Source organism: Drosophila rhopaloa, unplaced genomic scaffold (genome assembly GCF_018152115.1).
Source record: "Drosophila rhopaloa isolate 14029-0021.01 unplaced genomic scaffold, ASM1815211v1 contig_2, whole genome shotgun sequence".
NCBI classification, from domain to species: domain Eukaryota; kingdom Metazoa; phylum Arthropoda; class Insecta; order Diptera; family Drosophilidae; genus Drosophila; species Drosophila rhopaloa.
In genome coordinates this window covers 13,430,126-13,458,000 of record NW_025335083.1, presented here as the reverse complement: position 1 = coordinate 13,458,000, position 27,875 = coordinate 13,430,126, and the positions used below count along the sequence as shown (strand labels likewise).

Here is a 27,875-nt window from a genome sequence, read left to right as displayed (position 1 = left end):
TTAGTGATTACTTTTGTATTTTATTTAAAAACATATATAATCCTATATATATTCTTCTTAACAAATTATACATAGACTGGTGACAGTGCCATATGACATTTTCCACTTTTAGGGAGATTCGATGACCTTGGGCCTGAGCTGATCGGGCTTCTCTTTCTGGTTGGGTTCCAGAGTTCCACAAGTGCTGACATCCTGCAACACGCGGCACGTCTCGCTGGCCAGTTCCTCGGGATCCGCCACTACATCCTGGACTTCCTCAATCTGTCGCTGCAGATCGGGAACCTGCTTGCGAATGGCAAATTCACCCACACCCAGTTCCGCGTGGATGGTGTCCATTAGATTGGCCAGCAGGAGGCTTTCACTGTGACTGAAGTCGTCGCTTTCGTTGCTGCCCTTCAGGATGCAGTTCCTCACCTCCTCGGCCTCGTAGCACATGCCCAGTCGATTGTGGTAGTGGGTGGGTGGCACCTGCTTTCCACCCGGTAATGGGAACTCATAGTCCACCTCCTCGGTGATAAGACGTGTGGGACACCAGTAGTTGTTCATCTGGGAAGAAAGAAATGAATGCATATTGCATTGAATGGACATCCCTTATTACTCACTTTAATGGACCCATCTTTGCCATGGATAATGGCTTGATTGCTAAGCTTCTTTTCCGAACTGACCTCGATGAAGGCCCTCTTGCCGCGGGTGAAACAAAGTTCGATATCGGCGGCCACGTCCACGTGGTCCGCGTTGACCTTGCCACTGACCTTGAGGCAGCGGGGCACCTCCCGAAACACCCAAAGTGCCAGCTGCATGCCGTAGACGCCAAAGTCACTAGTGACTCCGCCGTAAAGTGAGAGTCTCCTAAGATTAATTAGATTCAAGACCAGTTAAGATAGATTCGGCTAGTAGGATACACTTACCCCTGGGAAACGGGCAATCCCAGAGTGCAGTGGACATGCTTCAGTTCTCCAAGACGATTCCGCAGGATCTGGTGCCGCAGGTAATGATAGGCGGGCACGCATCTCGGCCACATTCCCTCCATGAGGAAGAGACCCCGTGCCCGCGCCTTCTCCAGCAGCTTGGTCACCTGCTCCTCCGTCATGCACAGCGGCTTCTCACACAGGACGTGCTTGTCGTGATTCAACATCAGGTGGCACAGTTCCGAGTGTTGCGGATTCAGCGGCGAGATGTACACAACGTCTGAGCTTAAACAAAGTGATAAGAAATAGGGGCTCAGAAGATATAGAAGAAACAGTTTAATTAATTACATTCAAATGTAAAATAAAAAACTAATTTATTATTTTAAAATTTGGATCATAGATTTTAAAAGGCTTTATTTAAAGATAGGTTTTGAGAAAATTTCGAAAAATTACTTATCCGCCATGAGGGTTTTAACAAAAACAATTTACATCACTAAAGTGAAATAAAGTTAATATTTTTTTCGTATTATTATATTTTATAATTAAACACAAATAAACATTACCAAGTATAGGAAAATTAAATTTTTAAGTTCTTCGATTTAAATTTAATAAAAGATAAAGACTTAATTTAATTTTAATTTTTATGACCGAACCATTGGTTACAAATTCTCTTAAGTTCGTAGATTTAAATTATATATATATCCCAAATAAATTAAATAACGAAAAAAAAAACAAAATTACTTATTGCCAATGTGAAATGGTGAAAAATACGCCATGAATAAGAAATAAATTGATTCACTTTGCCAAAAGTAACATATATGGAAACTCACCGACATTCGGGCACTTGGCCAGATCCTCGAAGCTGGTGTACACGTTCTCCACGTGATGGCGATCGGCGAAGGCGAGGGCGTGCGACTGGTAGGCGGCCACGCAGGACACGATGCGGTGGTGCTGCTCCGGAAGGACACTCAGAGCGGCGGCAAAGTCGTCCGCCATCAGACTGACGGGCGCAATGCCCCAGCGCAGCGTGGGCCCCTCGTCCACCGCCCACTTGGCCTCGCCCTGCACCACCTTTGACCCCGCCTTGGACTCGGTCTTGGCGCAGGGAAACCGATTGATGTGCAGCTCGCGGGGGCGGGGTCGCCACATGTTGTGGTCGCCAATGTCTCCTCCAACGAATCCGAATCGGCTCCGCCTGCCGTCCGTCCCGCAAGATGGGCGTGTGGCACGGCCAGTGGGCAGGCGATCTGGGATGTGGAAGGGGTTATGTTACTCACCGTGTACAGAGAAAACTGCACTCGGAAAAATATATTTATAAACATAAGATAGTGCATTTTTTTTAAATTATTCATTGCTCCACTAGCAGGTGAAAACGAAACCAAAAATTGGAATAATTTTCCTAGGAGAATATTATAAAAAGGAGGTTACAAAAAACTTGTAAAAAAATATTACTTTCCTTATTTAAAAATATGTTTAGATAATTAAAATATTTTGGGTCTTTTTAGTTTATTCTGCAGTTGAGAGTTTTACCTTCATTTTGACGATATTTATTAATATTTTATAGCGATTGAGAATGGCTTTTCTAAAAGATTTTATCAAGAAATGGCTAAAGCACACTGAAGTATTTTGAGATAAGTAAAAATAATTTATTTCGTTCTTAATCAAATGAAAAATGTTTTAGCAATCATTGTTTAATAAAACTTAATTAATTTTTCATAAACAAAAACTTTTCTTTTAGCTTTATTTGATGGAAACAAGCATATCTTTTTCGTGTGTATAAACCGCCAGTGGCGATCGGTGGCAAGTTTGTCGCGTAAAACGCATTTCATTCATACAATCGAGCGCTTTTCCACGAACTGGCGAAATTGCGGGTGTTGGATTTGGCCGCCGGCAACCGGTCCGGACTCCGGGCCATCCGTGGACCATCTACGTCGAAAAGCGAGACGACGGGCGCATTATGTGGCGCTGTTTAGTGCGTCAGTTCCTCCATAATTAGTCATATTTGTTTAGCATCACAAGTTGTGAATGACTCGCTGCCGTTCGTTGCAGCTCAGTCAGGTTTTGTTTGGCCGCTTGGATTTGTTTTTTCTGTTGTTGTCGTATTGGCCTGGTCCTGGCCAAGTTGGCCATGTTGGGACCTGCCTGGGCTGCGCACTTTGCGCTTCGTTCTGTCCGCATTCGAATTTCACTTTCTTTTTAGAAACTAAGCATTGGACTGTTTGTGTATTTATCACCGGAGTACCTGCTGGATGGGTAGCCTCACTTTGGCGAGTGGTTGTACTTTATCAGCAGGGAGAAATCGATTTAACAATATTTTGCTTACTTTCGCCATAAACATAATTTTAATTGATTAAAAATAAATTTCAGAAGCAAAGTGTTAAGCTTCAATTGAAACTTTTATAAATGTATATAGCTTTGCTCATGATGGATAGCAGTTTTCTCGTCCCCACTTTAATGGATACTGTCATAAAGATACTTTGCAGCAATATTAAATATAGTTGTAAATATTATATTTTTATGATTTTTTAAAAGCCTTAGGAAAATTAAAGATATCAATAGGCGTAGCCGGAAGAAACCATATCAGTAGGTAGGTATCGATTTAATTTGATAATTTTAAAGTAATTAAACGTATTTTTTGTAGTACCTATTTATTATCCTCTATTCTAGTAAAAGAGCATTCGGCATTCGATTTGTCTTAAGTAGTTGTTGTCACCTTTCCCGGCTTATTTCACTTTTCAATAACTCGAGTGCGTGCAACAATGTCCAGCGGCGAGTGTCCGCTTCTGTGTTCGACTGTTGACGGCGCGTCCCAACAAAAAACAAAAATTTGTTTATCTAATTAGCAATGCACCGGGCGACGTCCGCGCGGGCAGCGCTTTTCACCTGATTTGGCATGCATGGCAGGCGGTGCAAGTGGCAAGGCGATGGCCGTAGAAATTGCCCTAACCCCAAATGCAAAGCGATAAAAGTGTGTGCGAGGCGCGTTGTCGGTTGGCCAATGAACGAAAGTGTTCTATGGGTGTGCAGACGGTCCAAAAACCGAAAACCAAAAACCGAAAATGAGAAAACAAACCAACTCTCGCCGAGTGCCGGAAATGTCTTTGTATAAGCCAGTGCAAGTGTGTATGTGGGTGAAATTATGTGCCAGTGAAAGGTTGCCTAATTTCTGTCATTAAACAACACGGGCACGAGCAGGACCCAGAGGTGCACTTGTACAAATTAGTGCAAAATTTTCATTAATTAATAATTTAGATTTTCTAGAAACAAGGTATGCTTAAATATTCTATTGTTCTTTTCCATCCAAGTCCAGAATTTATATTTTTCCCCTAGACTTTCATAGTATCTTCCCCAGATCCTGTTACATATTGAGGATAGCTTAAGAAATATGAATTAATACAAATATTTTATAAATTGAATTCGCTTTTTAAATTGATTTGTGACCAAAAATGAGAAACACACAAACATATATTTAAAACAGCAATTGTAAGACTTCCCTATTTTGTGTTTTACTGATTATTGTTAATGGCAATCCTTAGTTCCAATTTGGTTGGTATCATACTAAGAACTCAAGTTATATATTTAAAAAATGTTTTGAAAATGACATTGACTATTATTTGTAGTGTGATGCCATGAGGAGACTATGGGGCAGAAGGAGGGCGACAAGAGCTGACAGCCGGAGCACACAAATTTGCCATGCGTGTGTCTTTTGATGACTCTTTCCCGAGAGCGACGACACGGCGGAGACGACATGTTCATTAAAGCCGTGGCCGCGTCATCTTGGTCCCCCAGTTGCCGCCGGTTCCTCTGGCGCACCGACAAAGCAAATAAATACTAAAATTTGCATGCCTGCAACATAAATCGTCGCAAAATATTAAACAAGTCAGCAGCAACAGTTGAAATCAATAAATTTATTGATACAATTTACACGGCTGAGTGGGCTGCCAGATAGCTGGCCGCATGCAACCCGGTCGCATGCAACACACATGCGCTAATTAAGGGGGTTCCCAGTCGCAGGCGGGGGTGTTTTGGCAAATGCTGCACTTGAGATGGCGCGATGGCCTTGCAAGTGGCCACAGAAACAAGTTAACGAGCCTGGCCAAATGACCAACTGACTGAGGAAACTCAATTGGTGATTTAGAGGAGGAACAAATTACGGCGGGGGGATTAACGCCGGTACAGCGAAATGATTTGCAATGATTTGGTACTTACTCTGACTTGATTTCATCGTATACTAATTTACAAAATAAATTAAATGTCATTTGATTTGATTTATTAACAAATGATGATTGTAGTGTCTGGAAATCTTGTATTATTTCTTTAAACTTAACATTTTTGAAATATAAATCAGTAAGTTATATTATTGTCACCCCAAGGTTTGTAATTTATATATTTTAATCTAAAACAAGAAATTAATATATAATTTTGATTTATAATTTACTAGTTTGGAAGAAAGTGTTTTTTAATCAATTTTAATTATGATAGTTTGTTCTAAGTGTTAAAAATACCATAAGCAATTGCTCTTTATTTCCAGCAGCTTTATTTAGACAGTTAGCCAAAACCCTATTACTTCTCAACAAAAACTTCCGCAAACTTAAAAAGAAAGTGGAATGATTGCTAAACATTTAATATTCTGTAACCATAGATATTTAAGAGTACGCATAGATATTTGCATATTTCGCCATTCTAAGTTGTGAAAGTCATGTGTCAAGTTCGTTGCCAAAGTCTTTTGAATTGCCTTACGTTTTTTGTTCGAGCTTTTTGCAACATTGCCACTTAATTGACACCTTCAACATGTTGGGAGAAAGGGGACAAAGGGAGGCTCTGTGGCCAAGCGACAGCATAATCTTTCTTTGACTTTTTGTCCGGCTGACGAGTTTCGTATGCATGTTCGTCGGCTCACTCTCATCTTCCCCTCAACTACGCACACGCCCAGCAGCAACAGCAACAGCAACGCCAATTGACAGCCAGTCATGTCATGACTATTGCCAATTGTTTTTGCTGCCCAAAGCATTTAACATATTTTACGATTCGTTCGCCGCCAGTAGAAATTTATTTAGCCAAAAGATTTTCGGTTTTTATGCAACAGGTGGAGGCGAAAAGCGAAAGTTCAAGAAAGCTGGAACAAAACATTCTTGCCCGGCAGCAAACAAAAAACCAATTAAGTGTAATTCAACTTATTGTGAGTAATATAAACTTAGGTGAAAATATAACCCACCGTACTGATTTATCTGTGTAGTCTTAAAATTTTTTAAAGGTTTGCATTTCAAAAATGTAATGGTTAAGGACAACATCAGGTAAAATTCATTCTTACTATAACAAATTTCCTAGCAATAAATGGGAATTTATAATGCTTTTGGGGACCTAAATGCAAAAAAGAATTCTAGGATCTTAGGCTTATATTCTAAAAAAAGACAAACATAATCAGAGTTCTGGGCCAACAGCGGCAACATGTTGCAGGTAGTGAAAAGTGAGTCTGGCTTTGGACAACGGCAACAACCATCGCCAAACAGGCAGCAACAAAAGCGAAAAGACGACAACTTTGGTGACGAAGCCGGCTGCGCAGTTTACTTAGACTGCGACTGCGACGCGTGTGTTTATGGATTCGCTTTGGCCAAAAGCGTTGGTCAAAAGCGATGCGACGGCAGCAACACCACGAAGACAAGTGCAGGCTTCGCTTTTTAGCTGGTTCGTTGTACCTGCAATCTCAGTCGCAGTCGCTGCCACCGTCGACGTCTCAGCCGCTTTTAACAGTTTCGAATTTGAGTTTTGGCCAAGACCACGCGAAATCAGTTAACAAACGGACGCGTTTTGAAACGGATGCACTATTGGCACTGGCGAAGCGAACCGAAGAAAACCTGAAGCCCCTGAAACTCTGGCTCCTCCATAAAGATCCCAGGTCTTGTCCCAAAACCCGAGGCCGTGCGAATGTCTTTCGGTTTCGACGGCAGAAGCTCGAAGAGCTGCTATCTTCATCGGTCGCGCTGGTCGTTTAAAAGTGAAATTTACTGAATGAAAAGAAATGTCTTCTGGCCAGCCTCGCTGTCTGGCCGTGTGGCTTTGTGTTTGATTATTGATTTGTGACAATTGTCGGCAAGGAAATGACTGCAAATTAGTTGGCAAACAATCGCCGCCTCGAAAGGATTAAAAAAAAACCAACAGATTTTAAAACGCTTATTCGCGAGATCGTGGATATATTTGTTCCTGTGCCAGTGGCATTGAATGGTAAGCCGATTGGCCGGAAAAATAAGGTGATGTAAGATCCTGCTTAGATTGTGTAAGCCTGTGAAAGTAGGAGAACAAATCGATTGGAAAAGAAATTACCCGAATATACGCGATATTTTAGGTGTTTCAAAGGTTTATTAAAAGAGGATATGGTATTTAATATTAAAATTTATTAACATGGGCGTAAGGAATACAAGAAATCAAATCTATTTTATTTACTTGGAGTTTAAACTTTAGACCATAAAATATCGTTTGAAAAAAGTCATTAAATAAAAATAAACGACCACTTGGCTCGATAGTATGTTTACTAAGTTTAACATCGAATAAGCCTACGTGTCATCAGAAAATCCTGATCATTGTTCATTGTGATTTGTGTTCATTAAGCAATAAAGTTGATCATTAAACAACGTGATTAATCATTGAGGATAATGTTAACGTGATTTCAGATGTTTTTTTTATTGCTCAATAAATGTATCACAAATTGACGTATGTACACATTTAACTTTTAGCTATATGATATTTCAAAGTGCTGATTTTACAGAAACATTTAACGACCTCGAATAGTTAACCATAAACGAGTTGTAGGAAGAAACAATATCATAAAAGGATTTAAAGAAAACTGTTGAACAAATTCATTTTCACCAAAGTAAAAATGTTTTCTTTCCTTTTTGGGATGTACGTTTGGCTTAGTTTAAGTAAATAAGCAAATAAATAAAATCAAGCTGTGTTCATATCAGTTTAGGAACAGCCAAAGTAACATTTCACTTGCAACACTTGGTCACGATTCATTGTCTATGGTCGTTTTCACGCATTTTCCATCAATCAACTCTCGGTTTTCAATGGTATAATCCACGACTGCGGATGCTGCACATAAATTCCACCTTTCTTCGCCAGCGAAATCGAATGTTTCTTCTCTTTTGCGATCATGCATCTTTGCGCAAAGAATTAAGACGCTGAATGGAGTTTAAGCTGGCGCTTATGCCGACGAAAAGTAGACAAACAAACGGGCATCACTCATACGCCGTGTGTACAGAATGAAAGATGCGATTCAAGGCAAGGAGAGAAAGGGCAGCCACTTGATTTTCCAGGCACTCCCGGGCCACTCGGCGCATTTATCTTTCACTTAAAGTGAAGATGACATTCTTTAAATGAAATTAACTGCCGGCAACAAAACACCGAAGCTGCAACTGCTGATGCATCTGTTGATGTTGCTGGTGTTGCTGATGTTGCTGAGGTTGCTGCTAATGTTGCCGCTGTGGCAGTGGCTTCTGTGGCAGCTGCTTTGGCTGCAATTAGTATTTGTCTTTGGCTAATACGCTGCCATGTTGGTATGCATCTCTGTGCGCCAGTTTCTTGTTGCTTGTGTTGCTGCTGCAGGTTGCAGGTTGCCGGTTGATAGTTGCTGGTTGTTATTGCCACTGCTGCTGCTGCCGCTGCTGCTGGCATAAAAAGTGTCGCGCACTTGAATGGATATTTGGTCTCTGCTTCGGTTGTTTGTCTATTTATTGGTCTGTTTGCTTGCTCATCGGCTTTTTATAGCTGCCTTTTTACACACATTGGCTTAGCCGTCCACTTAACAGCTGTCGCTTCGAGTGCATCTCTCACTCCATCTCCATGTCGCGGTGTTTTTCGATCTCAGTGCCTCCACTGGTCTCCTCTGGAGCCTTTTGGGTTCCATGTTGTGGGCAGCGTTTGAGTGACTGAGTGCCGGCTTTTAAGATACACCGATCGAAAGTGCTTGGAATGCATTTATGATAGGGGGCCATCCAGCTGATGCGTTCATATAGTTTTGACATGGCGTGGGTTTTTCGATCGTTGGCAATCGGAGGGTTCGAAGGCCTGTGAATTACTTGAAAGTTGTGGAATAAAACGCTCTACTTTTATTGCGACAAGTGTAATAATATAACGCCTAAAATGATTTCAAAACGAGTCCTTAATCTGGTTAAAACATAAAAAATTTAAGAGCGTACTCTGGCTTATTAGTTGTGAAAAAATTAGAAAGATAAGATTATATTACATGAACATTTCACAAATTGATAAAAAAACATTATGTTTTAAAGAATAAATATTAATAACTAATAAGTTTCATTTGTATATTAAATACTAAATAGGCTTCTTAATTAATTAGCTCTGAAAAGTATTTTTGGTCTTTGTATTTCACTAGTTTTGGATTAAAAAAAACCCTTTAAAAAATTTTTATTTTTTTCCACATTTTTTGGATAGATGATTGCATAAAATACATATAATTTGCATATCAACTAGTCACATCATACTTAACTTCAACACTCACTTAGCGAACAACTCATTTCTCTTGTCATGTAAAGCCAATAAAATTAAATAACACAGAAATTATGCGTAATTAAAAGCATTATGTAAATGCAATGTAAGACAATAAAGACAATTAAATAACTCACACGAAACGAGAGCGACCAAACACGTTAGGCCTACCACATAAAATTGCAATAATTTCGGTAGAGGAAGCGGTTGACCAGTGGAAAATTGGGGGAAATTGTGTCCATCATTAGTGGCCAATGGAAAATGGTTTTTCGAATAGTTGACCGGGCCAAATTATATTCAATTGCAAGGCCATCATCACCCCGCCCACTTTTCTTGGCCGTCGGCGAATTTTATTTGATTTTAATTGCCGTCATAAGCGAGATGTTTGCCATTTAATGGCTTTATTTATGCGTGTAGTAATCAAGTTAATTTTTACGATTGCCGCCGAGCGAGTTGCAGCAACAACAAACACCGTAGCAGCAAGCCGGCAAAAAAAAATCACAGCAACCCGTAGAGCTGCTGCGAAATAAATGCAAATTTTTTTTTATGATCAAAAAGCACAAATTTCACTTTCGATGGGAACGAATTGCGCGGCAAGCGCAGGCTGAAAAGAAATATTCGCAAAAAAAATACAAGGAGGGAGATGATGATAAGAAGCCCTTAGGACATATCTTCGAGAGGAAATGCAGAAGAAAGAAAGCCAAAGAAGAGGAGCCGCCGCCCACCCAGGTCGCCGATCTTCGGTCTCCAGGGAGTTTTCTGGTCAGTCACGTTGCCCCTCTGCCCTCCGCCGCACAATGCCATAAATTATGAATTAATCGTATCAATCTCTGCGATCAGGGAAGTTGTCGCTGGACAGGAGGAGCGTCTTAAATCAGACAGAGACTTTGTTTAATGCAGAGTTTGGAATTTTGTTATCAAATCTGTGGATATTGTTATATCCGTTACTATATAAATATTATTTGTATTAGGTTTGCCAAAGGTATTATATTCTTTTGGATTGTGAATTGTAATAAAAAGTATTCTTCAACAATCGCGAATTTTTATGCTCACAATAATAAAATTGTCTTGTTAAAAAAAATTGTATATTTAACATATAAAAAATTTAACTAACTCTTTTAGTGATTAATATCTATCAAAAAATAGTTTTTCGCACTTTAAATCTGTTTTAGTTTGTTATATTTTGTATTAATTTGTTTGTTTGTTTTAAGAATCTTTTCTCAAAATTTATGTTTTAATATTTTACTTAACTTAAGAAAGTATTCCTTTTTTTACGAAGGTATCCTCTATCTAAGCTTTTGTACATCTATATTTAAATATATTTGTCAATGTTTCAAGTTCGTGTCCTAAGACATTAGTTTCCCGTTATATGATCGTCCTAAAATTTCCTATTTTTAGTGAATATCAGCTCTATCCTCGCCTTTTATATATCCTCTTCATTGATATTCCCCTAACCCTCGTTAAAATCCGATTTGTAATATCAATTTACAATTTAATACCTGTTCATTTATAAGCCGTGCTGAGTGAAAGGTTAATTTTCTTTACTCTTTAGTTTATATTAAACTGGCATTCCATTTTATGATCATAACTAAAAAACTACCTGAATTTTTATAGCAGCTCTAAATTAACTGGTAAGCAATCTGGATAACAACCTGTTAAGTGAGTGCAATGCAACAACCGCCAAACTTCCTCATTCACGTCCGTTATCCAATAGTTAAGAATCAATTGCGGTGGCTAAAAATTGCACAGATCAAGTTCGGCGTACACAATCGATGTGGCTATTAAATCATCAGCGAGTCATAACCGAAACTGAACAATTTAACAAAATTCCAGATAAGACGTGAAAAAAACCCGAGAGACCGATCAACGAACCGAGCCAAACGATGATTAGTGAACGCCACAAGAGCCGCGATTTGGTTACGATACTTGGTCTGCTCCACCTCCTGCTCCTCGGAGTCGCCTCCGGCCATGTGATCGAGGTTTTGGCTCAATCAACAACCGCATCCACATCCCAGGCGCAGACGGAGACGGAGACGCAGACGCAGACTTTTCAGGCTTTGGAGACCAAGACCAAGACGAAGACGAATGCCAGTCAGGATGGGGCTGGTCTGACGCCCGGTGCGACAACAGGTGAGCGAACAACGAACATCAACCGCAGCGAAATGAAAAATATGAAAGATTTGCACTTTGATTTTGTTTCGCCAACATAATTGGGTGCTTGGGTGCGGAGAGTGGGCACTATTTTAATGGCCAGCATTAGGAGATCAAACAATTTTGAACGCAATCATGCGAGGCATTTTAATGCGAATGAAAGTGAAAATCGTCTGGCAACATTGTTTCGTGGTCACAGGCAATTATGCAAGGATAAATGGGATACAGATGCATGTGCTCGATTGGGTGGGATTGGAGTGGCTCCGAGTAAAGTGAGCTACCCAGTGAAGGCAGCGCGCGCCCACCCATTATGTTATTGAAAGGAAAGGGCAAATCGACCTTGTAAGTACCCTTAAATATTATTCAGAAAGAAGATTTTATCTGTCCAGTTCTTTGAAAATTTCTTTTCGGATAAAAAAAATTGCTTGCATTTAAAAATTTAAGTGCAAATGTAATTTAAATAACAAACTCATATTCTACTCAAATACATTAATATTACTATTTGTTGTAAATGTTATTGATGAATTTTTACAAACAAGACAAAAATCTGCTTTACTTTTCATAACATTAGAATAGTAATCGTAATTTCTAAAAAAGGGAATATTATTTAAAAAGAAATAAATAGTTTATATAAAAGTAATATTTGAAATTTTTAAAAATCTTTTCAAAATAGTTGTCAAAAAAGGGGAAGGTAAAAGATATAATATAAATCAATAGAAAAAGATTAAAGAAAATATAAGCTAAAGAAAATCAATAGCCTTTTGGGTAAGCGTATTAAAAGCCAATTGCCAGAAGGAGATCAAGATGCATGAGTGGCCATTTCCGCTTGTGCCAAGTGCATGTCCTCACGTCGAGGAGCTGGGAGCTTATAGCTCCGCATGCCTTCGCAACCGCTCAAATGGAAAGCGATTTGTCTGGTTTTAGCTAATAATTTATCAGGCCTCCGCATTCGCAGTCGTCGCCTTCGCCGCCTCTGCCATTTATTTTTCCTCAGTCCGTTGATCAGTCAATCAAGCAAAGCCAAGCCAAGCTAAGCCAATCCGACCCGAAGTCCAAGTAGGCCCAAGTGGGTCCAATGCGACTTTGTGTCGGGCTGTCTGACTGTTTGCCGTGTTGATTGCCTTGGTCGTGGCCCCCACTGATCAACGCCTGCCGGCGAAGGTGCCTCCAAGTGCTGGGTGCCAGGTGGGCGTTGGAGCTCACAAATTTTGGCGGCTTGGCCTCTGACTCTGGCTTAATTAGGAGCCACATGGCGGGGAGCTAAGCGGCTCATCCAATCCGGGGTTGGGGCACAAGCGTCGGGTTCAATCGACTGGAGCTCCAATCTTGCACACTGTCCGCGGGCATTAAAATCAATTTATGCAAAAACTGCTCAAAAGCGATCGAAGTCGGATAGAAACGAGGGAAGTTTAATAAGTATCGAATGTTTTCTCATTAGGATTATTTTCTATGGTAACTACAGTAGTTTCCATTAAAAAACAGTGACATTTGTGACTCTTTAAAAATTCTAGAAACACAAATTAATTGCATTTGGATATTTTTATTGTAACCATACGTGGTACGTTTTAGTATTCATTGTTAGGTTCACAATTCCTAGACTAGTTGAATACCTATACCAACCTATGCAAGCACTTTCCTATCTTACAATAAGTTATGTGTATTTAAAAATGGGGTACAAAACAAATTAACAAACAATTTAACAATTCATTAAAACTATAAATCGTTGAACTCCCCACGTTTTGAGCAACCAGGATGCCGACTTGGTCAAGTGACGGGACAAAAACATTTGTTAACACTTTAACGAGTTATGATTTGGCCCGACTCTGGCTGTGGCCATGGCACATAGCTCCTAGCTCCTAGCTGGATCTCCATCTCAGGTGCCTCCCGGCCATTTGGGGGGCAATTAAAGCTGCACATGTAAAAGTAAATTGATACGGCACTCAATCATTTATCCCGGCATCTTTTCTTCCACAGCCCCCAGGCTGGATCCGAACAACAACAACGAGTGGCGTCCCCTTGGACACGGAGATCCCCTGCAAAAGGACCCCACCTACGACTACAGTCCGCCGGCCTTGGATCGAGTTCGCTATTGGGCGGAGAACAACAGCACGGGACAGAGTAATCCGGAGGCCAGGAAAAAGGAGCTACCGCCGGAGGTGCTTCGCAATAAGACGAAGAGCGAGGTTCTGCTTCTGGGCGTGGCCAGTGAACGGGTGAGGGTGCCCCACTCCCATTCGTATCCGCCAGTGGGCTTAAGCCAACATCAGCAGCAGCAACAACAGGCTAAATATGCAGGCATCCGGAGAAGCTACTATGCTCCCACTCAACAGCAACATAGCCAACATAGCCAACATAACCCACAAATGCCACAACAAACCCAACATATTCCACCCCACTTGCATACCCAGCAGCACATGCCACACACCCATTTGATGCCACCACCCATGATGATGATGAAATCGGGTGCCTCCCCCGTTCCTCACCTGGAATATAGACACAGCATGATGGCCACAGGGGCACCCACCTCGTATATGAGCCTCAATTATATGAGTTCGCCAACGCCCAAACAGGCGATAACCTCCTCTGTGATTTACCATCAACCAGGGATGGGTCACCATACCTCTTTGTCGTCCTCAACGCCTTGGATAACCAGCATGCCACCACCACATCGCTTGAGTCACTCAGACCCACATATCCAGGAAACCATGCACAGTTATAGCTTTTCGAGGCCCCATCACCAGCAATCGGTGAGTTACTCGCCCAACTCGCTGCCAGGACTTCAAGGTGGACCCAAAACAGGTCTAAGGAAACCCTGGCTGCATGAGCTGTTGCAAAAGGAGGTGGTGGTGACGTCCAAGCCCAAGGTAAAGCCCACAATGCCGGCTACCAAATATCTGATGGGTACGAGCAAGCCACATCACCCACTGCCACCTGTTGGTTTTGGCATTAGTTCAACCCGCCCACCGTTTACCTACGCCCCAGTGACCTTTGTGCCTGGACCACCCACCGTAGTGGTGCCCACCGTGGCCACCAGACAAGAACTGCAGCCGGAGGTCTACATCACACCCACTCCTCAACCAAGTAGCTCTAGGTTTAGACCCATGTTGATGACCAGCACAGCCACCGTGGGAACCACTCCTTCGACCACATCGACGACTTCACCCATTTATCAACGTACCAGCAGCACACCAACCAGTAATCGTTTGCTGATCCCCCAGACGAGCAATCTGGCCCAGCGACCCACCGTGGCTCCTGCTCCGAGTGAACCCACCACCGACTCGCTTTTCTCCCACTACAAGCAACCACCGAAACCCCTACTAGGACCCATGTACCTCATCATCGAGGGTCATTCGAAGGTGAAGACTTATGGCCAAAACGAATTGGATCCACATAGTCCAAAGATAGTGCCGGTTATCTCGAAGAGGGAGCCAGTGGTTAGGATAGCAGATCCCAATGAGAAGCGGGGAACGGTGGAGTCCTATCAGGTCAAACATTTGCACACGAAAACCACGCCCATGACAACGACGACTACGACTAGCAAGCCCTCAACCACGAAGCCTTCGACCACAATAGCGCCGGAAAAATCACCTGTTTACAGCACTACTAAAGCACCGGTTAGCAGTACCACTAAGTCTACTACAGCCAAAACCACCACAGCCAAAACCACCACAACCAAAACCACCACATCCAAAACCACCACAACCAAAACCACTAAGGCGACAACGACCAAAGGTCCAATCAGAAGCACAACTCCTTCAAATCCACCACAACCAAAGCCAGAATCACCCACTGATGTTAATGATCTATTGAGCCTGCTGGATAATATGTTTTCAGATGCCCATGAGATCGCCTCATCCACTGGGACACCTCCATTGGCCACTTCCACCACGAGCACCGTGCTGAAGCCAGTTAGTACCAAGTTGTTGCCCCAACAACCGGAACCAAGGATTGCCAGTAATGCGGGAAACATAGAGAGTCTGCTCGAAGATGACACCCATGGAGATGATGAAGCTGGCGAAGATCCAGGGTCACCGATTTCCACTGAGACACCGCCGCGAGCAACGCGTCAGGTCTTTGACTATGATCAATTGCCAGAGTCACGGATTAAAGAGGGGGTCACCGATATTATGGAATACACTGATGATGAGGAGGAGCTGGAGCTGGAGGGAGATGATGAAACGGCCACCGATGGTGAACTGGAAGATGAGGAGGAGACGGAGGCAGATGAGTCACAAAATTTGCTCAAACGAATAGATCAATTTGTGGATGATGTCGACGATGGTGAAGACGATTTGGAGGATCTAATCGAAGGTCTGGACGACGGGGAGATCGACGAAAGGCGACAGCAGCATTAGCCCAAGATAAGCATTTTTCTTAAACTGCGCTCTATACCAAATCTATCAGAAACTTTTTCTCACGCCTAATACGTTCTTGTACATAAGTCAGCTTTAATTGAATCTGTATTTATTTGTTGTTAGTTATTAGGCCCTGCTGGCATCACAATGTGATTGCATTCTATACCCAATATAATTCGAGCAAAGAGTTTTCGTTGTGTAATTAAGCATTAAATTATTGAAATTTTCTTACGTTTTTTAGTTATTAAGTGTGCAATAATTGAAAAATAAATGCGAAAATCAAAATAAAGTTTATGTCGCCATCTATTGTGGGGATCTGTCAAGAGCGCCACCTGGTGCTCGGTCTTCTACGTTTGTAAGCTTTTTCCAAAAATTGGAAAAAGAAGTAATTATTTTAAAATTCAATTTATGAAAATAAAGAAATGGTAATAAATTAATCAAAAAATATAATATGGTTAAACGGTTAAATTACAATGTTGTGTCACCATACAAATATTTAATTTCCAAATCATTTTCAAGAATTTTATTTTGACAAAAATGTAAACATTCCATAAACAGCGGACCACTTTTAAAAAATTGAAAAACCTTTAAAAACATGGGTCGTTTTACTTGTCTCCTCCACCAAAGCTTGTTTTGGTTTTTCATATTAAAAAAGTATACGCCGCGTGTCACATTGAATGACTCAAATCACATTTTTTAACATACAAGAAATCTTAAAAATCCAATGCAACAAGTTCAAATCAACCGCCAAAAGTAGAAAGCTCTTTCCAGTAAACATCGATCGTTCACCGCTCGATAGCGATAACATAAATGCTGAACAGTGTTGGCATCATTTCGGAAAATGTGTATATGATGGAAAAAATTTATGAAGCACACCCATAAACAACCTATACTTTTTTTAAGGTAATTTTTCTAAAAATGTGTTGTCTAGAGTTAACTTTTCCTAGGTTAATTTTTGTAAGGAAAATTTTCCCAAAATATATTGTCTGGGTTACCTTTTTCTTTTTGTCTTCTTATTTTTTGGATACAGTACCAATCTTACATAAAACAATCAATTCTAAATGTTGTATATATGGTTTTATTGCCTGATGCATTTTTCCCGCTAAAAGCAGCTGTTTCCCGCTAAAATTCTGACATCACTGCCGTCTGACCTATCGCTCCACTTTGTTTATTTCCAATTGGATTTTCCAAGCGCCAGTTCGGAACTCGCCGTCGAAGAGACAACAACTCGCTAATTGGATTAAATTGTTTTCAAGGTGTACTAAACTTAGTGACAAAATAATATATTATTAACAAAAAATAAACAATAAAATACGCTTCAAGTTCACAGAGCTCAAGTGCGAAAACTACATAACTCAAGATCAAGTGTGAGAGTTTTTTGTGCGTTTTGTTTACGCTGCGAAGCGATCTTCGTTCTCTTTCTTACTTTCGCTTTTGTTTGGAGTTAAAAAAAAGAGTAATGAACTTAAACGAATAAGAGAAGTTTGCGAATGCAGTTGTTATAAAACGGAAATGTGTTTCAGTTTGACAAAAAGAAAGACAAAAGCTAGAAGTGAACAAACACGTGCTAAGTAATTTTGTGACTCAAAAAGCAATTAAATTTTATGATAACAGCAGCCTAGGTGATAAAAAAGCCAACAACAAATCGTATTGTATAGAAATCATAAATTAGTGAAACTATCTCCTCCTACCCTTGAATTGAATGAGCGGTAATAATGCCTATATAGCTAAATGTGTGTGCATATATTTGCTCGATGTCTATATAACCTTGATCCGGGCATTGCGACTCGGCCTGAAAAAAAAAAACATTTCCGAAATGTGGCGTCGTCTCCAACAAACAGAAAAATCCAAACAGTAAAAACCAAACAAACTTCTATGCCAAAAAACCGGTTCACTTCACGCCGAAAACCCAAACAGAGAATACGTCTGATCAGAGATAAAAAGTGCCAACGAAAGAGAGAGTATGTGTGACCTGTTGGAAAAACAAATTCCATTCCAATTAGAAATTATCAGTCGCACGGCAAATGTCAGACTACGGCTGATAAGGCCATTGTTGTTTTCTTCTGATTAAAGAGCAGCCGGCGAATTTTCGTGTCTTTTTCCTCTCGATATTTGAGTTACAGTCAAACTTCCCTAATGCTAACTTTTTATATTCTACAACTGAATATGGTTAGAAATTATAACAATTTATAATATAACATTTTTAATTTTATAAACATTTTAGTTAATATTTTTATTTTATTTAAAATTTTTTAAATTTTTACATTTACATTTATTTAAAAATACTCTAAAGACGCCACAATTTTAAAGTTCGACTTATAGAATTTCGACTGTAATTCCTCTGCATCCGTTTTACATTGTAAGGGACAGGGAAATTGTGATTAGAAGAGGGCCCAGCTAGACATGTCTACCCTGGCAACATGATAACGAGGGGCTTATGCAATCTTCGCGTTTATGAACCGCAGCATTGATAACCTTTATCAATTGCCGGTCGATCGGGAGACGCTCAGCGTTACAGTTGATGGATTCACTTGAATTACTGACCTACTTTGATCGCTGCTATAGGGAGTTCTTCCATTTAAAGTGACAAACCGGTTCGGGCAGTAATTATCCGACCAAGTACAACTGAAGTGTCTGAAATATTTGTAAGATGTTAAGGTCGGCCTAGGCTTTTACATTACCGCGGGAGTGCATTAATTATAAATTAACAGTGAGCACTAGGCTGACAAACCAACATCAGTTAATGATGCACCCCCACCTTAATCGGTTTAAATTTAAACTCAAAGTTCAACAAACTAATCGTCAAACCGCAGCGGCAATTCGATTCAGGTTCTGTTCTCTTTGCCCCATGCGAGTTATATATCCATTCAAACAGCAGCGGCCAAAATAATAGCATTAATAATAATACTTTAGTGATCTGAATATGTGTTCCCAATTCGTAAATAAAAAATCATTTAAAATCTTTGTTTGAACAATATTGTAAAATATTTTTTGGTTGTATGGCGGATTTTCTTATTTGAATTAAAAAATCTTGTAAAGATCTTTGCACATTTAAGAATTGATTAACCATATTTTAAACTTGTGAATGTATTCATTTTTGAATTTTGTATCGGACGTATTTAAACTCAAAAATGATCATCTCTGTTGGACTCCATTGTATGTTTTTTTACGCGGATGTGAAATATATAAATTTATATGCATTTTTTACTGTATCTCTTGGAACAATGCATTTACATCTCGTACTTCTTCGGGCTCCCAAAGCCTGGCCATTACTCATCATTCTGTTGATGAGCCATGACGAGCTTCGAGTTCGAGTTCTGGATGACGTTGCGTCACGATGACTCGACTTAAATCCTTCTGCATGCAATGTACGATTGGACTATATGTATTTCTTTCCACTTGGATCAGTTCAACGCACTGAATAATTATGTAAAAGTTAGTGCTTGATGCCAATGGAATACTAAATGCACACTGCGAAACTGACAAGATAGCGATTCAAGAATTCTGCATTGTAAAAATTCCCACTCAGAGTACTTGCTAAATTAATAAAGAAAAATCTGTGATTTTTTTAATCTTAAATATTGCGATCTTTAATAAAATTGATAAATTAATTACTACAACATTTAGAAACCAGGTATTTTAAATATGACATTGAAACGCACTGTACGATCACTTTAAATTAATTTGTATGTGCATATGAGATAAGCAGCGATAGTAATCGAACTTTGATGTCAAATAAACAAGTCATTAAAAACTACTCAAATAAAACTATTAAGTACGACGGTTACCTCCATAAAACGACGTAGCTATTGTTGGTCAAGAATTCAATCCGCAATCCTGAGACTTCGTCATCAAAGTTGTTTGCATATAAAAAATGAAATTATAAATATTTGATAATAGCTAGAGCAGCAATTTTCTAATCGTATCTTGCTACTCGTTGTTTGTTATAAACAAGTTACGTGAGTGCAAATCTCTAAGTAGAATCTGATATATATTCAAAAATAGAATTTGCAGATATAGCCAACCATTAAAATTGTCCGGTTTCAGAAAATCAATTAATTGGGTCAGATGAATGGGACGGGTGTCTCGCAAAAGCAGGGTATGATTTTTATTGCGACTTTTTTGCCCTACCATTTGAAGATCATCCAGTTGACATGCGATCTTGACTAAGGTAGGTAATGTCAAGTACGATCGTAACAACTTTGCAACTGGTTTTAAACGACACAAGTGAGAAGCTGTTGACTTATAGATCAGGCAACAAAACCACATTATAATTTGTCGGGTTCAATGTCTATGCGAATCGGTATCTGATTACTTAATCAGTAATTTCATATTCAAATGAACTTTGACCGCAATAACTGCGTGAATCGCTTCTGGCTCTGTCAGGACCCATTTATTTGCAAGCACTTCATAATCTTCATGAAAATGACGTTAAAAGTACTTGTACTAATTTCCATTCATATTGGAATAAATATTGTTTCAGCTGTTCTTATCAAAAATAAGATAACCCTTAATATTAAGAAAGGAGTTGTCATATTTGATTAAGACATCGTGTAACCTAATTACCCTCATTACATGTTATCAGAGTTGGGTATTTGTTCAATGGATTATCGGCTAAAGTAAAGCCTTTGGAGATTATAGCCCCTAACCATTCAGAGTTATTTCTGTGTCAAAATAAAAGTACTTGAACTCTTTATAAGGGAAACCAAAACAAATCTTATCGTTCTATTACATTTTTTATTGCAAAAAGAATGTGCGATAAGCAAAGACTAATCATCATAAATTGAAATTTTTTATAGACAGGGGACAATAACTATTAGAACAGAATGACCACCAATAAGGATCCCCAAGATAAGGGAGCCGGCAAACCAGAACCGACCAAGAACGGCGGATCTGGTGGGGTGGGAATCATGAAGCGCTTAAGAAGATCAGCTTCTGCTACAGAACACAACCTGAGCAGCCTGAGGAACCGCAAGTCAACCCAAAATCTTTTCGATCAGCATGGCAATCCCATTGATCTGCGGCAGTATCGCAAAGTTTTGGATAAAGATGAGAATGGGAATGGAACGAATGGATCCGAGAAGAAACTGAGATATAGAAGAACGCAAAGTGTGACTCGTGCAGAGGAAATTTCAAACAAAGAGGAAAAACAGCGAAAGGCACAACCTGGAAGACCGTGAGTAAAGAAGATTTATCTATTAAAAACCCATTTAAATGTTAAACCTTTTTTAGAATCCATCGACCCCGAGATTCTCTGTTTTCTTGGAGCTCAGGCTTTACCAATTTTACAGGACTGGTTAACTGGGGATTTCTACTGCTGTGCATTGGAGGTCTGCGATTAGGTCTGGAGAATCTGCTCAAGTAAATATGAAGGAAATCTAATCAAAAGATAAGTTCTGACATACATATTCCAATTTCTTAGATATGGCATTCGCATTAACCCCCTGGACTGGTTCTTTTTCATCAGCGGTCACAATGAAGGCGAGGGTCACAATGCCCTAATCCTGAGCATTTGTGAGTGCCCATATCCCACAGATTAGCCAGCCCACATTCTTAATCCGTAAAATCTCCCTCTTTTCCAGACTCTTTGGTTCACATTTCCCTCTGTTTGGCTGTGGAAAAAGGTCTTGCAATGGTGAGTACTCACTTTGATAGCATCTAACGCCTAATTTGTTCGGTCGGGACTTGAACCACGTTATTAGCTTGAACATGGTTTAATATGCTAAATTTAAATAATATCGAGTTATTACTAATATATCGACAATTTGGCAGAATTTAATGAAATTTATAGGTGTCTCTGACAAAAAACGATTTGCTACTTTGAGTTTACTTTTACTTATTTAAAGTCAATCAAAAAATTAAATTACGAAATTTTTAAAACATAACTATTTATTGTTTACAAGACTTACAAATACATAAGATACAATTTTTTAATGACAATAAACCGGGCATGCAGTGAGTGATCAAGTACGATATAGATTAGAGTGCGAATGTATGGCGAGGTTTGATTGCGATAAATGAGCTTGGAGTCATTCGTTTTCTTAGGCAATCCGTACGCCACTCTGATCACAATATTTCTGCAGTACTTGCTTATACTCCGGCTCCAGGGGTGCCAACAAAGTGGGTAATTCTCCCGCTCTCGATTGCGCGAACTTGGAGAGCGAGGTGGCCAGAAACTGGCGGGCATCAGTGATCTCGGCCAGGTGATCCTTCTGGTTGGGCTGAGCATGGGTGAGTTGGGCAAAGGCCACTTGATAGCCAGCATCAGGATCCTCTGCCACGCCTGCAGACTCTCCTATTTCGAGACCCTTTAACTTCTCAGGTGGTCGCTCGAAAAGATCGATGAGAGAATGTAGCAAACGTGGCCAGAAAGCACTGTACTGTTGCTGTAACATTTCAGGCGTCTCAGTGAGCAGTTTCGTGACACCCACCGCCACCATTTTTCGATCCTGTTCCTTAGGAACCTTGCCCATTTCGGTGATAAACACCCGATCCAAAAGCATACCAAACATGCCTGGCTGTATCTCATCTATCATCTGAGCCAACTGACCGCCACTGTACTTGATCACATAGAAGCTGAAGAAGACGATAATTCCGCTGATGTACTTCGGAGTCTTCGAGAGAGACAAACGCTGGAAGAGCAGGCCAAAGATCTGACGAAGATTGGGTTGAATTTCAGCGGCGGGGTAGTAGGAAAGGAGATTCTGCAGCAGATAAAAACCTTCATGGTCGTTAGCCTTGGAGGCTATCATCTTCTGGAAAATTCCAAGTATTCCGCTCTGCAATAACAAATATATGAAATTGGAATCAGTAAAATTAAACCTGCGATACCCCCATAAGTTTACTTACCAATTTACCCAAGGCGTGAATCTGAGCTGAACCCTGCTTAATGAAAGCAGAGATGAGCCGAATCAATGGTGTGACATTGCCCGTCCGATCCCAAAGAGCAGGAGACAGCAAGCAAGGAAACAAGGCCCAGTAGGGCTCCGGAATGGAACCAGAGCCCTCGCGCACTTCCAGCAGCACGGAAAGCATCTGGAAGACGTAGGGCATAAATTCGACAATATCCTGCTGTAAGATGCCTTGGAAAACAGGAAACAAGGCCTCCTCAAAAGAGCTCACAGCAGAGGCATCGGCCTGGCAAACAATCCTGTAGAGAAATGTAATTATTAAACTACTTATAATGAGGACATTTGTGTTACTTACTTGATACAAAGAGCCAGAGTTTCGAAGAGATAGTGATTAAAATTTGGACGAGAAGGATTCTTGGCCACCTGGGCAAGAATCTCGGTGAGCCGGGGAAGTGCCACCCCCATAAAGGGCATAGAGGCCGATTGCAAAACCGAGAAACTGCGCATAATGGCTAAAATGATATTTGTTAACTCAACCGAAATGGATATATTTGTGTTTCAAACTCACCCTTCATTACATACTCATTCTCTCCGGATCCTGGCAGAGAGAGAGTGGCAAACAAACCGCTGACGAGTTGAGTGGCGTGAGGACCCAACACCTGTGGACCAAACACGATCGCATTGCTAGCATCGCGCATTGTGAGGATCTTCTCCACGGAACAGGCGGCATAGCTATGAACCACAGGGCTTTCGGCGGGAAGATGTCTGATAAGCTGCGGCAGACAGTTGGCCAAGACCTGGGGACCCAAAATGCTGCGGAACACCATTATATACTTAATAGCCGCGGCCTTAAGAACTGGTATTTCGTTAACTGTCAAGGAAATGAAATGGTTATTAGATTAATAGATTATAAAGATCGATCCACTTACTGTTGGGTCTCTCCAGTTCTGGAATAATTTGTTGAGCACAAAATTCTGGAAGTGGAACCAACTCCGAGGTCTGTGTGATGCCATGCTTTTGAGTCCCACCTCGAGATGCCCACGATGTGACCAAATAAATAGCCGTATCCTTTGACCGCCAATTGGCAGTCGGATTTTCTTTGTACTTGGTCAGCAATATCTCCAGATACTGGCCAAAGATCCCGAAGATCTTTTGCTCAAAGTTAATGGATAGAGTCTTTACCAGATCGCAGGCCGCTCGACGTCGTGTATCAATATCTGAACCTTCGATGTCCCTCCGAATATACTCCTCCGGGCTGTCCTCGAAAATTTCTTCATCTGAAGGCCGGATGTCCAGATTGGGAATGACAACTTTATCGCAGATCTGCGCTAGTATCTCAGGGTTTTCGAAAATGTTCTGATAGTGCTGACGCTCAGCCACCACAGAGAGGAATTGCAGGGCGTGGGAAACCAACTGCAAAGGAAAAATACATGTTTTAGAAAATACATTAAAATTTATTAAATAGTGGAATAAATAATAGAAGCAGCAAACTTTTTTCTCACCGCATCGTATTTGGTTTGCAGGCTGGTCTTGACCAGCAACTCCCAGACTGCAGTTACGAACTGCTCCATAAAGGGCTTGAACTCCTCGTCGTATTTCTTGGCATACAGGCAAATATTCTCGCAGACCTGCGCGCGCAGATGCTCCAGCACACCCGCATCCTCATCATCGCCAGTGCGCAACGATGGCACATCCGCTGCCAGCTGCTGGATAAACGCTCCCATCCAAGTGTTCATATTGTCCTCGAAGAACTCGGGCAAATCTTGAGAGTTCAGCGAAAAGAACACCTTGTTTACCAGCACAAGAGAGCCGTAAATGACCTTCAGTGCCTCGGCATTATTTTCGTGGACCTTGGTCAGCTGCATTGTGGCCTGGAGCAAATCAGTTAGAGGTTTCGCCATCCGATCCAGTACGAATTTGATCTCCTCCCACAGAGCCTGCGACTTGAACTCAAAGCGATAGCGCTTGAAGAGCGAATGTGCGGTTTGCAAAACGCCGTTAATGACATTGAAATCGCCTGAGGCAAATCTCTCCACCATCTCGTCGATGAGCTGCGGCCATTTTTTCGGAAAATCATGCTTGCCAATGATACTGACCGCGTCGCTCAGTTGTTTTTGCAACGCCACCGGTGAGTGGAGCATCAGCGTTACGATCAGGGTCTTGATGGTGTTCCTGTCACTTTCATGAATGCGATCTGGTCCATCGCTGTCCAGGTGGGCCGCCCAGTTCCGCTTCACATAGTTCTTGAAGGCAATGGCGCCCGCCACCCTCGTGGTCATGTCCATTTGCGCTTTGTCTATCAGGTTGAGAAGCAGTATGGGATAATTTTGCTGCAGTTCCGTAGACTCCAAGAGTTTTTCGGCTGAATATTGAGGGGAGAAAAATAGTGCATATTAGAAAACCAACTACATACATAATATAATACCTTAAAACATAAAACATAAGACTCCGCGCGAAGAAAAAAAAATACTTAAAAAAAAAGCTTTGTTCCTTAAAAGCTTATAATGGTTTATTGGAATGAACGTTCCTAATAAAACACAAAAAAGGAGCCATTTATTATTTTAAAGAAGGAATCTTGGCACGTGTTTTAACATTTCTATAGTAGCTAAAATATAAGAACTTTCAATTTAAACAGAGGACTTAAAACGCAGAGTACGGACTTCGGCTTACAACATTCGGTTGGAAGCAGTCATATCAATATCAGATAATCTCTGCTTTGTTCAGTTAAAATGTGTATTGATTTCACAATCTTGCGTAAGTCTGGAAAACGTATAAAATCCTCCAATAGGCTTAAAAAACCGTATTTTTTTAAGCGTCGCCAATAATCATTTCCCGCGCACATACACAACGGCACCCCTACACGCATGTGCAGCTGTGTGAGTGCCGTCAGCACACGCATTCCCACAGACACACTCACCCGGCCGGCGGACATTCGGATCGGCGCTCAGCGTCTGCTGTAAATAACCGGCCAGCAACTGCAAATTCGCCTCTGTCACTTCCATTTTGGGTCTGCTCTACTTTGGGGTCCCTTTCGCTTTAAATTATATCACTTGCGAGTTTTTCCTCCAAACTGTTCCAACATATAATGAAATCGCAAATGGCTTTTCGCACACAATGCTCACAGATCTGCGAATGGAACTTGGGTCTGGCTATCGCTATCGATTCGCCTAGTGATGGGAGTGATTGCCGTTACTGCCCATCGATAGATTCAGAATTTAAATGTGAAAATTTATGTGAGGAATTTAAAATAGTTTTATTTGAAAATAAATTTCCTTCTGATAATTGGATAGAATTAAGCTTAGGATAATATTATTAAAGTGGCGATTCTATTTCTATATTAGTTTTAATACAATACCAAATTTAATCTTAAACCTCAAACTATTTTTTAGGAAATCATTGCCGAGGGTTTGGGCATCTTCATTCAGGTAGTAAACATTGTTGTGCTTGTTTGCCTGCCTGTGGTCACCATTCACCTTAAAGGACATGCTTTCAGTTTGAGTAAGTACAATTTCTCCAATGATAAAAAAGGTTTTTTCTACTTCTCAATTTTTGTAGTGGGTGCCTCAACTGTTTGCTTCTTTTACTCTGTGTTGTTCTTGAAACTCTGGTCCTATGTGCAGACAAATATGTGGTGCCGTCAGACTTACTACCAAAAGAATCCCCGGGAGCGACGACCCAGCATTACTTTGGCCGAACTGAGTAAGAAATGTTAGCACTAACTTTCATTTCAAATTCAAACTATTCTTTAATTGGCATCTAGAAAATGGAGTTTTGGATGGAGGTGAAGAAGATGAGGACGTTTCCAAACTGGTGCAGTATCCAGATAATCTCACCTACAGGGATCTCCTGTATTTCCTTTGTGCTCCCACGCTCTGCTATGAGTTGAATTTCCCACGCACCTCTCGCGTGCGTAAACGCTTTTTGCTCAAGCGTTTGTTGGAGGTTGTGATTGGAGTAAATGTGGTGATGGCTTTGTTTCAACAATGGATAATTCCATCGGTTCGGAATTCTCTGATTCCGTTCTCAAACATGGATGTGGCTCTAGCCACAGAGCGACTCCTTAAACTGGCGGTTAGTAAAAGATTTTTTTTTTAATTCTTGAGCTCTATATAACAAATTTCTAATTTTAAAGTTACCAAATCACCTGTGCTGGCTGTGTTTTTTCTACCTAATGTTCCACTCCTTCCTAAATGCGGTGGGTGAGCTCCTGAACTTTGCGGATCGAAACTTTTACTGTGATTGGTGGAATGCCAATAATATTGATACGTTCTGGCGAACCTGGAACATGCCAGTTCATAGATGGTGTGTGCGTCATCTCTATATTCCAGTGGTCCAAATGGGTTACTCCTCGCGACAGGCCTCTACTATTGTCTTCCTGTTTAGTGCTTTCTTCCATGAATATTTGGTAATAGCTAAAAAATATTTATCTGTACTTATTTCTTATTTAAATATTTTAAATGTTTTAGGTTTCTGTTCCTCTGCAAACTTATAAGATCTGGGCCTTTATGGGAATGATGGGTCAGATTCCCCTCTCGGCCATATCAAAAACCATTGAGAAACGTCTGGGACCCCGAATGGGCAACATAATCGTGTGGGCTTCCATTATTCTCGGCCAGCCTTTGTGCATTATGGCCTACTATCACGATTATGTGGTTCTGCATTTTAAGAACTCACTCAACGGCACCGACTATGGCAGTTAGATTTTAGAAATTATTTTTTTGGTGGAATACCATTGGAATATATGCACCGGTCGGGTCCGTGTACTTTTTGTAATTTATAAGCCAGAATGCAAGTTAAGAAGAAAACTTGTGATTGCCACTATACAAAAAATTTTTGTATAACTTTTGCACATGCATGTAGTACTGATAAACTCAAATAGATTGTTATTGAATGCATTTGTTAATGAATTTAAGTGTCATGTAAATAAAACCAATTTTAAACTCATTGAAATGTGTTTTAAATTACAATTAAGAAGAGTTTTTTTTAATAAAATTGGTGTTAAATTAAAATAAATATTAAAATATACCCATAACGATATTTTATTTAAAAACTTTGGGTACGCAAAAGTTCCACCCCTTCAATAAACGACCTATCGATAGCCGCCCGTCGGA

General features: G+C 40.6%; 4 protein-coding genes across 7 annotated transcripts; 2 read left to right on the top strand and 2 right to left on the bottom strand.

Moving 5' to 3' along the window:
- On the bottom strand, window positions 1–21,722 carry LOC108051726 (trans-1,2-dihydrobenzene-1,2-diol dehydrogenase). Its single transcript, XM_044459458.1, has 5 exons — window positions 21,561–21,722; window positions 1,739–2,155; window positions 909–1,188; window positions 603–849; window positions 1–546 (listed from the first exon to the last, which is right to left on the bottom strand). Exons 1-5 carry the CDS (start codon window positions 21,622–21,624, stop codon window positions 109–111), a joined length of 1,446 nt encoding a protein of 481 aa, XP_044315393.1. The 5' UTR covers window positions 21,625–21,722; the 3' UTR covers window positions 1–108.
- LOC108051724 (extensin) lies at window positions 6,714–16,170 on the top strand. 2 transcript variants are annotated; one of them, XM_017133933.2, is made up of 3 exons: window positions 6,714–7,130; window positions 11,241–11,537; window positions 13,533–16,170. In XM_017133933.2, the coding sequence occupies exons 2-3, from the start codon at window positions 11,291–11,293 to the stop codon at window positions 15,911–15,913; spliced, it is 2,628 nt and encodes an 875-aa protein (XP_016989422.2). In that variant the 5' UTR covers window positions 6,714–7,130; window positions 11,241–11,290; the 3' UTR covers window positions 15,914–16,170. The 2 variants fall into 2 exon arrangements, with proteins under 2 accessions (XP_016989422.2, XP_016989423.2); XM_017133934.2 differs by having other exon boundaries at window positions 6,714–7,156.
- LOC108051725 (diacylglycerol O-acyltransferase 1) lies at window positions 17,101–27,708 on the top strand. 3 transcript variants are annotated; one of them, XM_017133935.2, is made up of 10 exons: window positions 17,101–17,169; window positions 20,713–21,089; window positions 21,146–21,274; window positions 21,336–21,427; window positions 21,496–21,548; window positions 26,154–26,262; window positions 26,320–26,463; window positions 26,525–26,835; window positions 26,897–27,169; window positions 27,231–27,708. In XM_017133935.2, exons 2-10 carry the CDS (start codon window positions 20,740–20,742, stop codon window positions 27,462–27,464), a joined length of 1,695 nt encoding a protein of 564 aa, XP_016989424.1. In that variant the 5' UTR covers window positions 17,101–17,169; window positions 20,713–20,739; the 3' UTR covers window positions 27,465–27,708. The 3 variants fall into 3 exon arrangements, with proteins under 3 accessions (XP_016989424.1, XP_016989425.1, XP_016989426.1); XM_017133936.2 differs by lacking the exon at window positions 17,101–17,169 and adding an exon at window positions 17,299–17,535; XM_017133937.2 differs by lacking the exon at window positions 17,101–17,169 and adding an exon at window positions 17,612–17,874.
- LOC108051723 (exportin-2) lies at window positions 21,777–25,908 on the bottom strand. The gene is made up of 7 exons (XM_044459457.1): window positions 25,682–25,908; window positions 24,267–25,126; window positions 23,694–24,177; window positions 23,333–23,635; window positions 23,120–23,276; window positions 22,763–23,063; window positions 21,777–22,692 (listed from the first exon to the last, which is right to left on the bottom strand). The coding sequence occupies exons 1-7, from the start codon at window positions 25,764–25,766 to the stop codon at window positions 21,955–21,957; spliced, it is 2,928 nt and encodes a 975-aa protein (XP_044315392.1). The 5' UTR covers window positions 25,767–25,908; the 3' UTR covers window positions 21,777–21,954.
- Window positions 27,709–27,875: the final 167 nt, after the last annotated feature.

What these genes read in the sequence shown, in the direction of transcription:
- LOC108051724 (XM_017133933.2), top strand. Translation starts at nt 11,291, where the DNA reads ATGATTAGTGAACGCCACAAGAGCCGCGATTTGGTTACGATACTTGGT. An exon ending in GACGCCCGGTGCGACAACAG is followed by an intron (nt 11,538 to 13,532) that starts GTGAGCGAACAA and finishes TTTCTTCCACAG; the next exon opens with CCCCCAGGCTGGATCCGAAC.
- LOC108051725 (XM_017133935.2), top strand. Translation starts at nt 20,740, where the DNA reads ATGACCACCAATAAGGATCCCCAAGATAAGGGAGCCGGCAAACCAGAA. An exon ending in TGGAAAAAGGTCTTGCAATG is followed by an intron (nt 21,549 to 26,153) that starts GTGAGTACTCAC and finishes ACTATTTTTTAG; the next exon opens with GAAATCATTGCCGAGGGTTT. An exon ending in AGGACATGCTTTCAGTTTGA is followed by an intron (nt 26,263 to 26,319) that starts GTAAGTACAATT and finishes CAATTTTTGTAG; the next exon opens with TGGGTGCCTCAACTGTTTGC.
- LOC108051726 (XM_044459458.1), bottom strand. Translation starts at nt 21,624, where the DNA reads ATGTTCAAGCTAATAACGTGGTTCAAGTCCCGACCGAACAAATTAGGC. An exon ending in AGGCGTTAGATGCTATCAAA is followed by an intron (nt 2,156 to 21,560) that starts GTGAGTACTCAC and finishes TCCACATCCCAG; the next exon opens with ATCGCCTGCCCACTGGCCGT. An exon ending in GGATTGCCCGTTTCCCAGGG is followed by an intron (nt 850 to 908) that starts GTAAGTGTATCC and finishes AATTAATCTTAG; the next exon opens with GAGACTCTCACTTTACGGCG.
- LOC108051723 (XM_044459457.1), bottom strand. Translation starts at nt 25,766, where the DNA reads ATGGAAGTGACAGAGGCGAATTTGCAGTTGCTGGCCGGTTATTTACAG. An exon ending in AGAACTGGAGAGACCCAACA is followed by an intron (nt 23,636 to 23,693) that starts GTAAGTGGATCG and finishes TTTCCTTGACAG; the next exon opens with TTAACGAAATACCAGTTCTT. An exon ending in ACTCTGGCTCTTTGTATCAA is followed by an intron (nt 23,064 to 23,119) that starts GTAAGTAACACA and finishes ATTTCTCTACAG; the next exon opens with GATTGTTTGCCAGGCCGATG.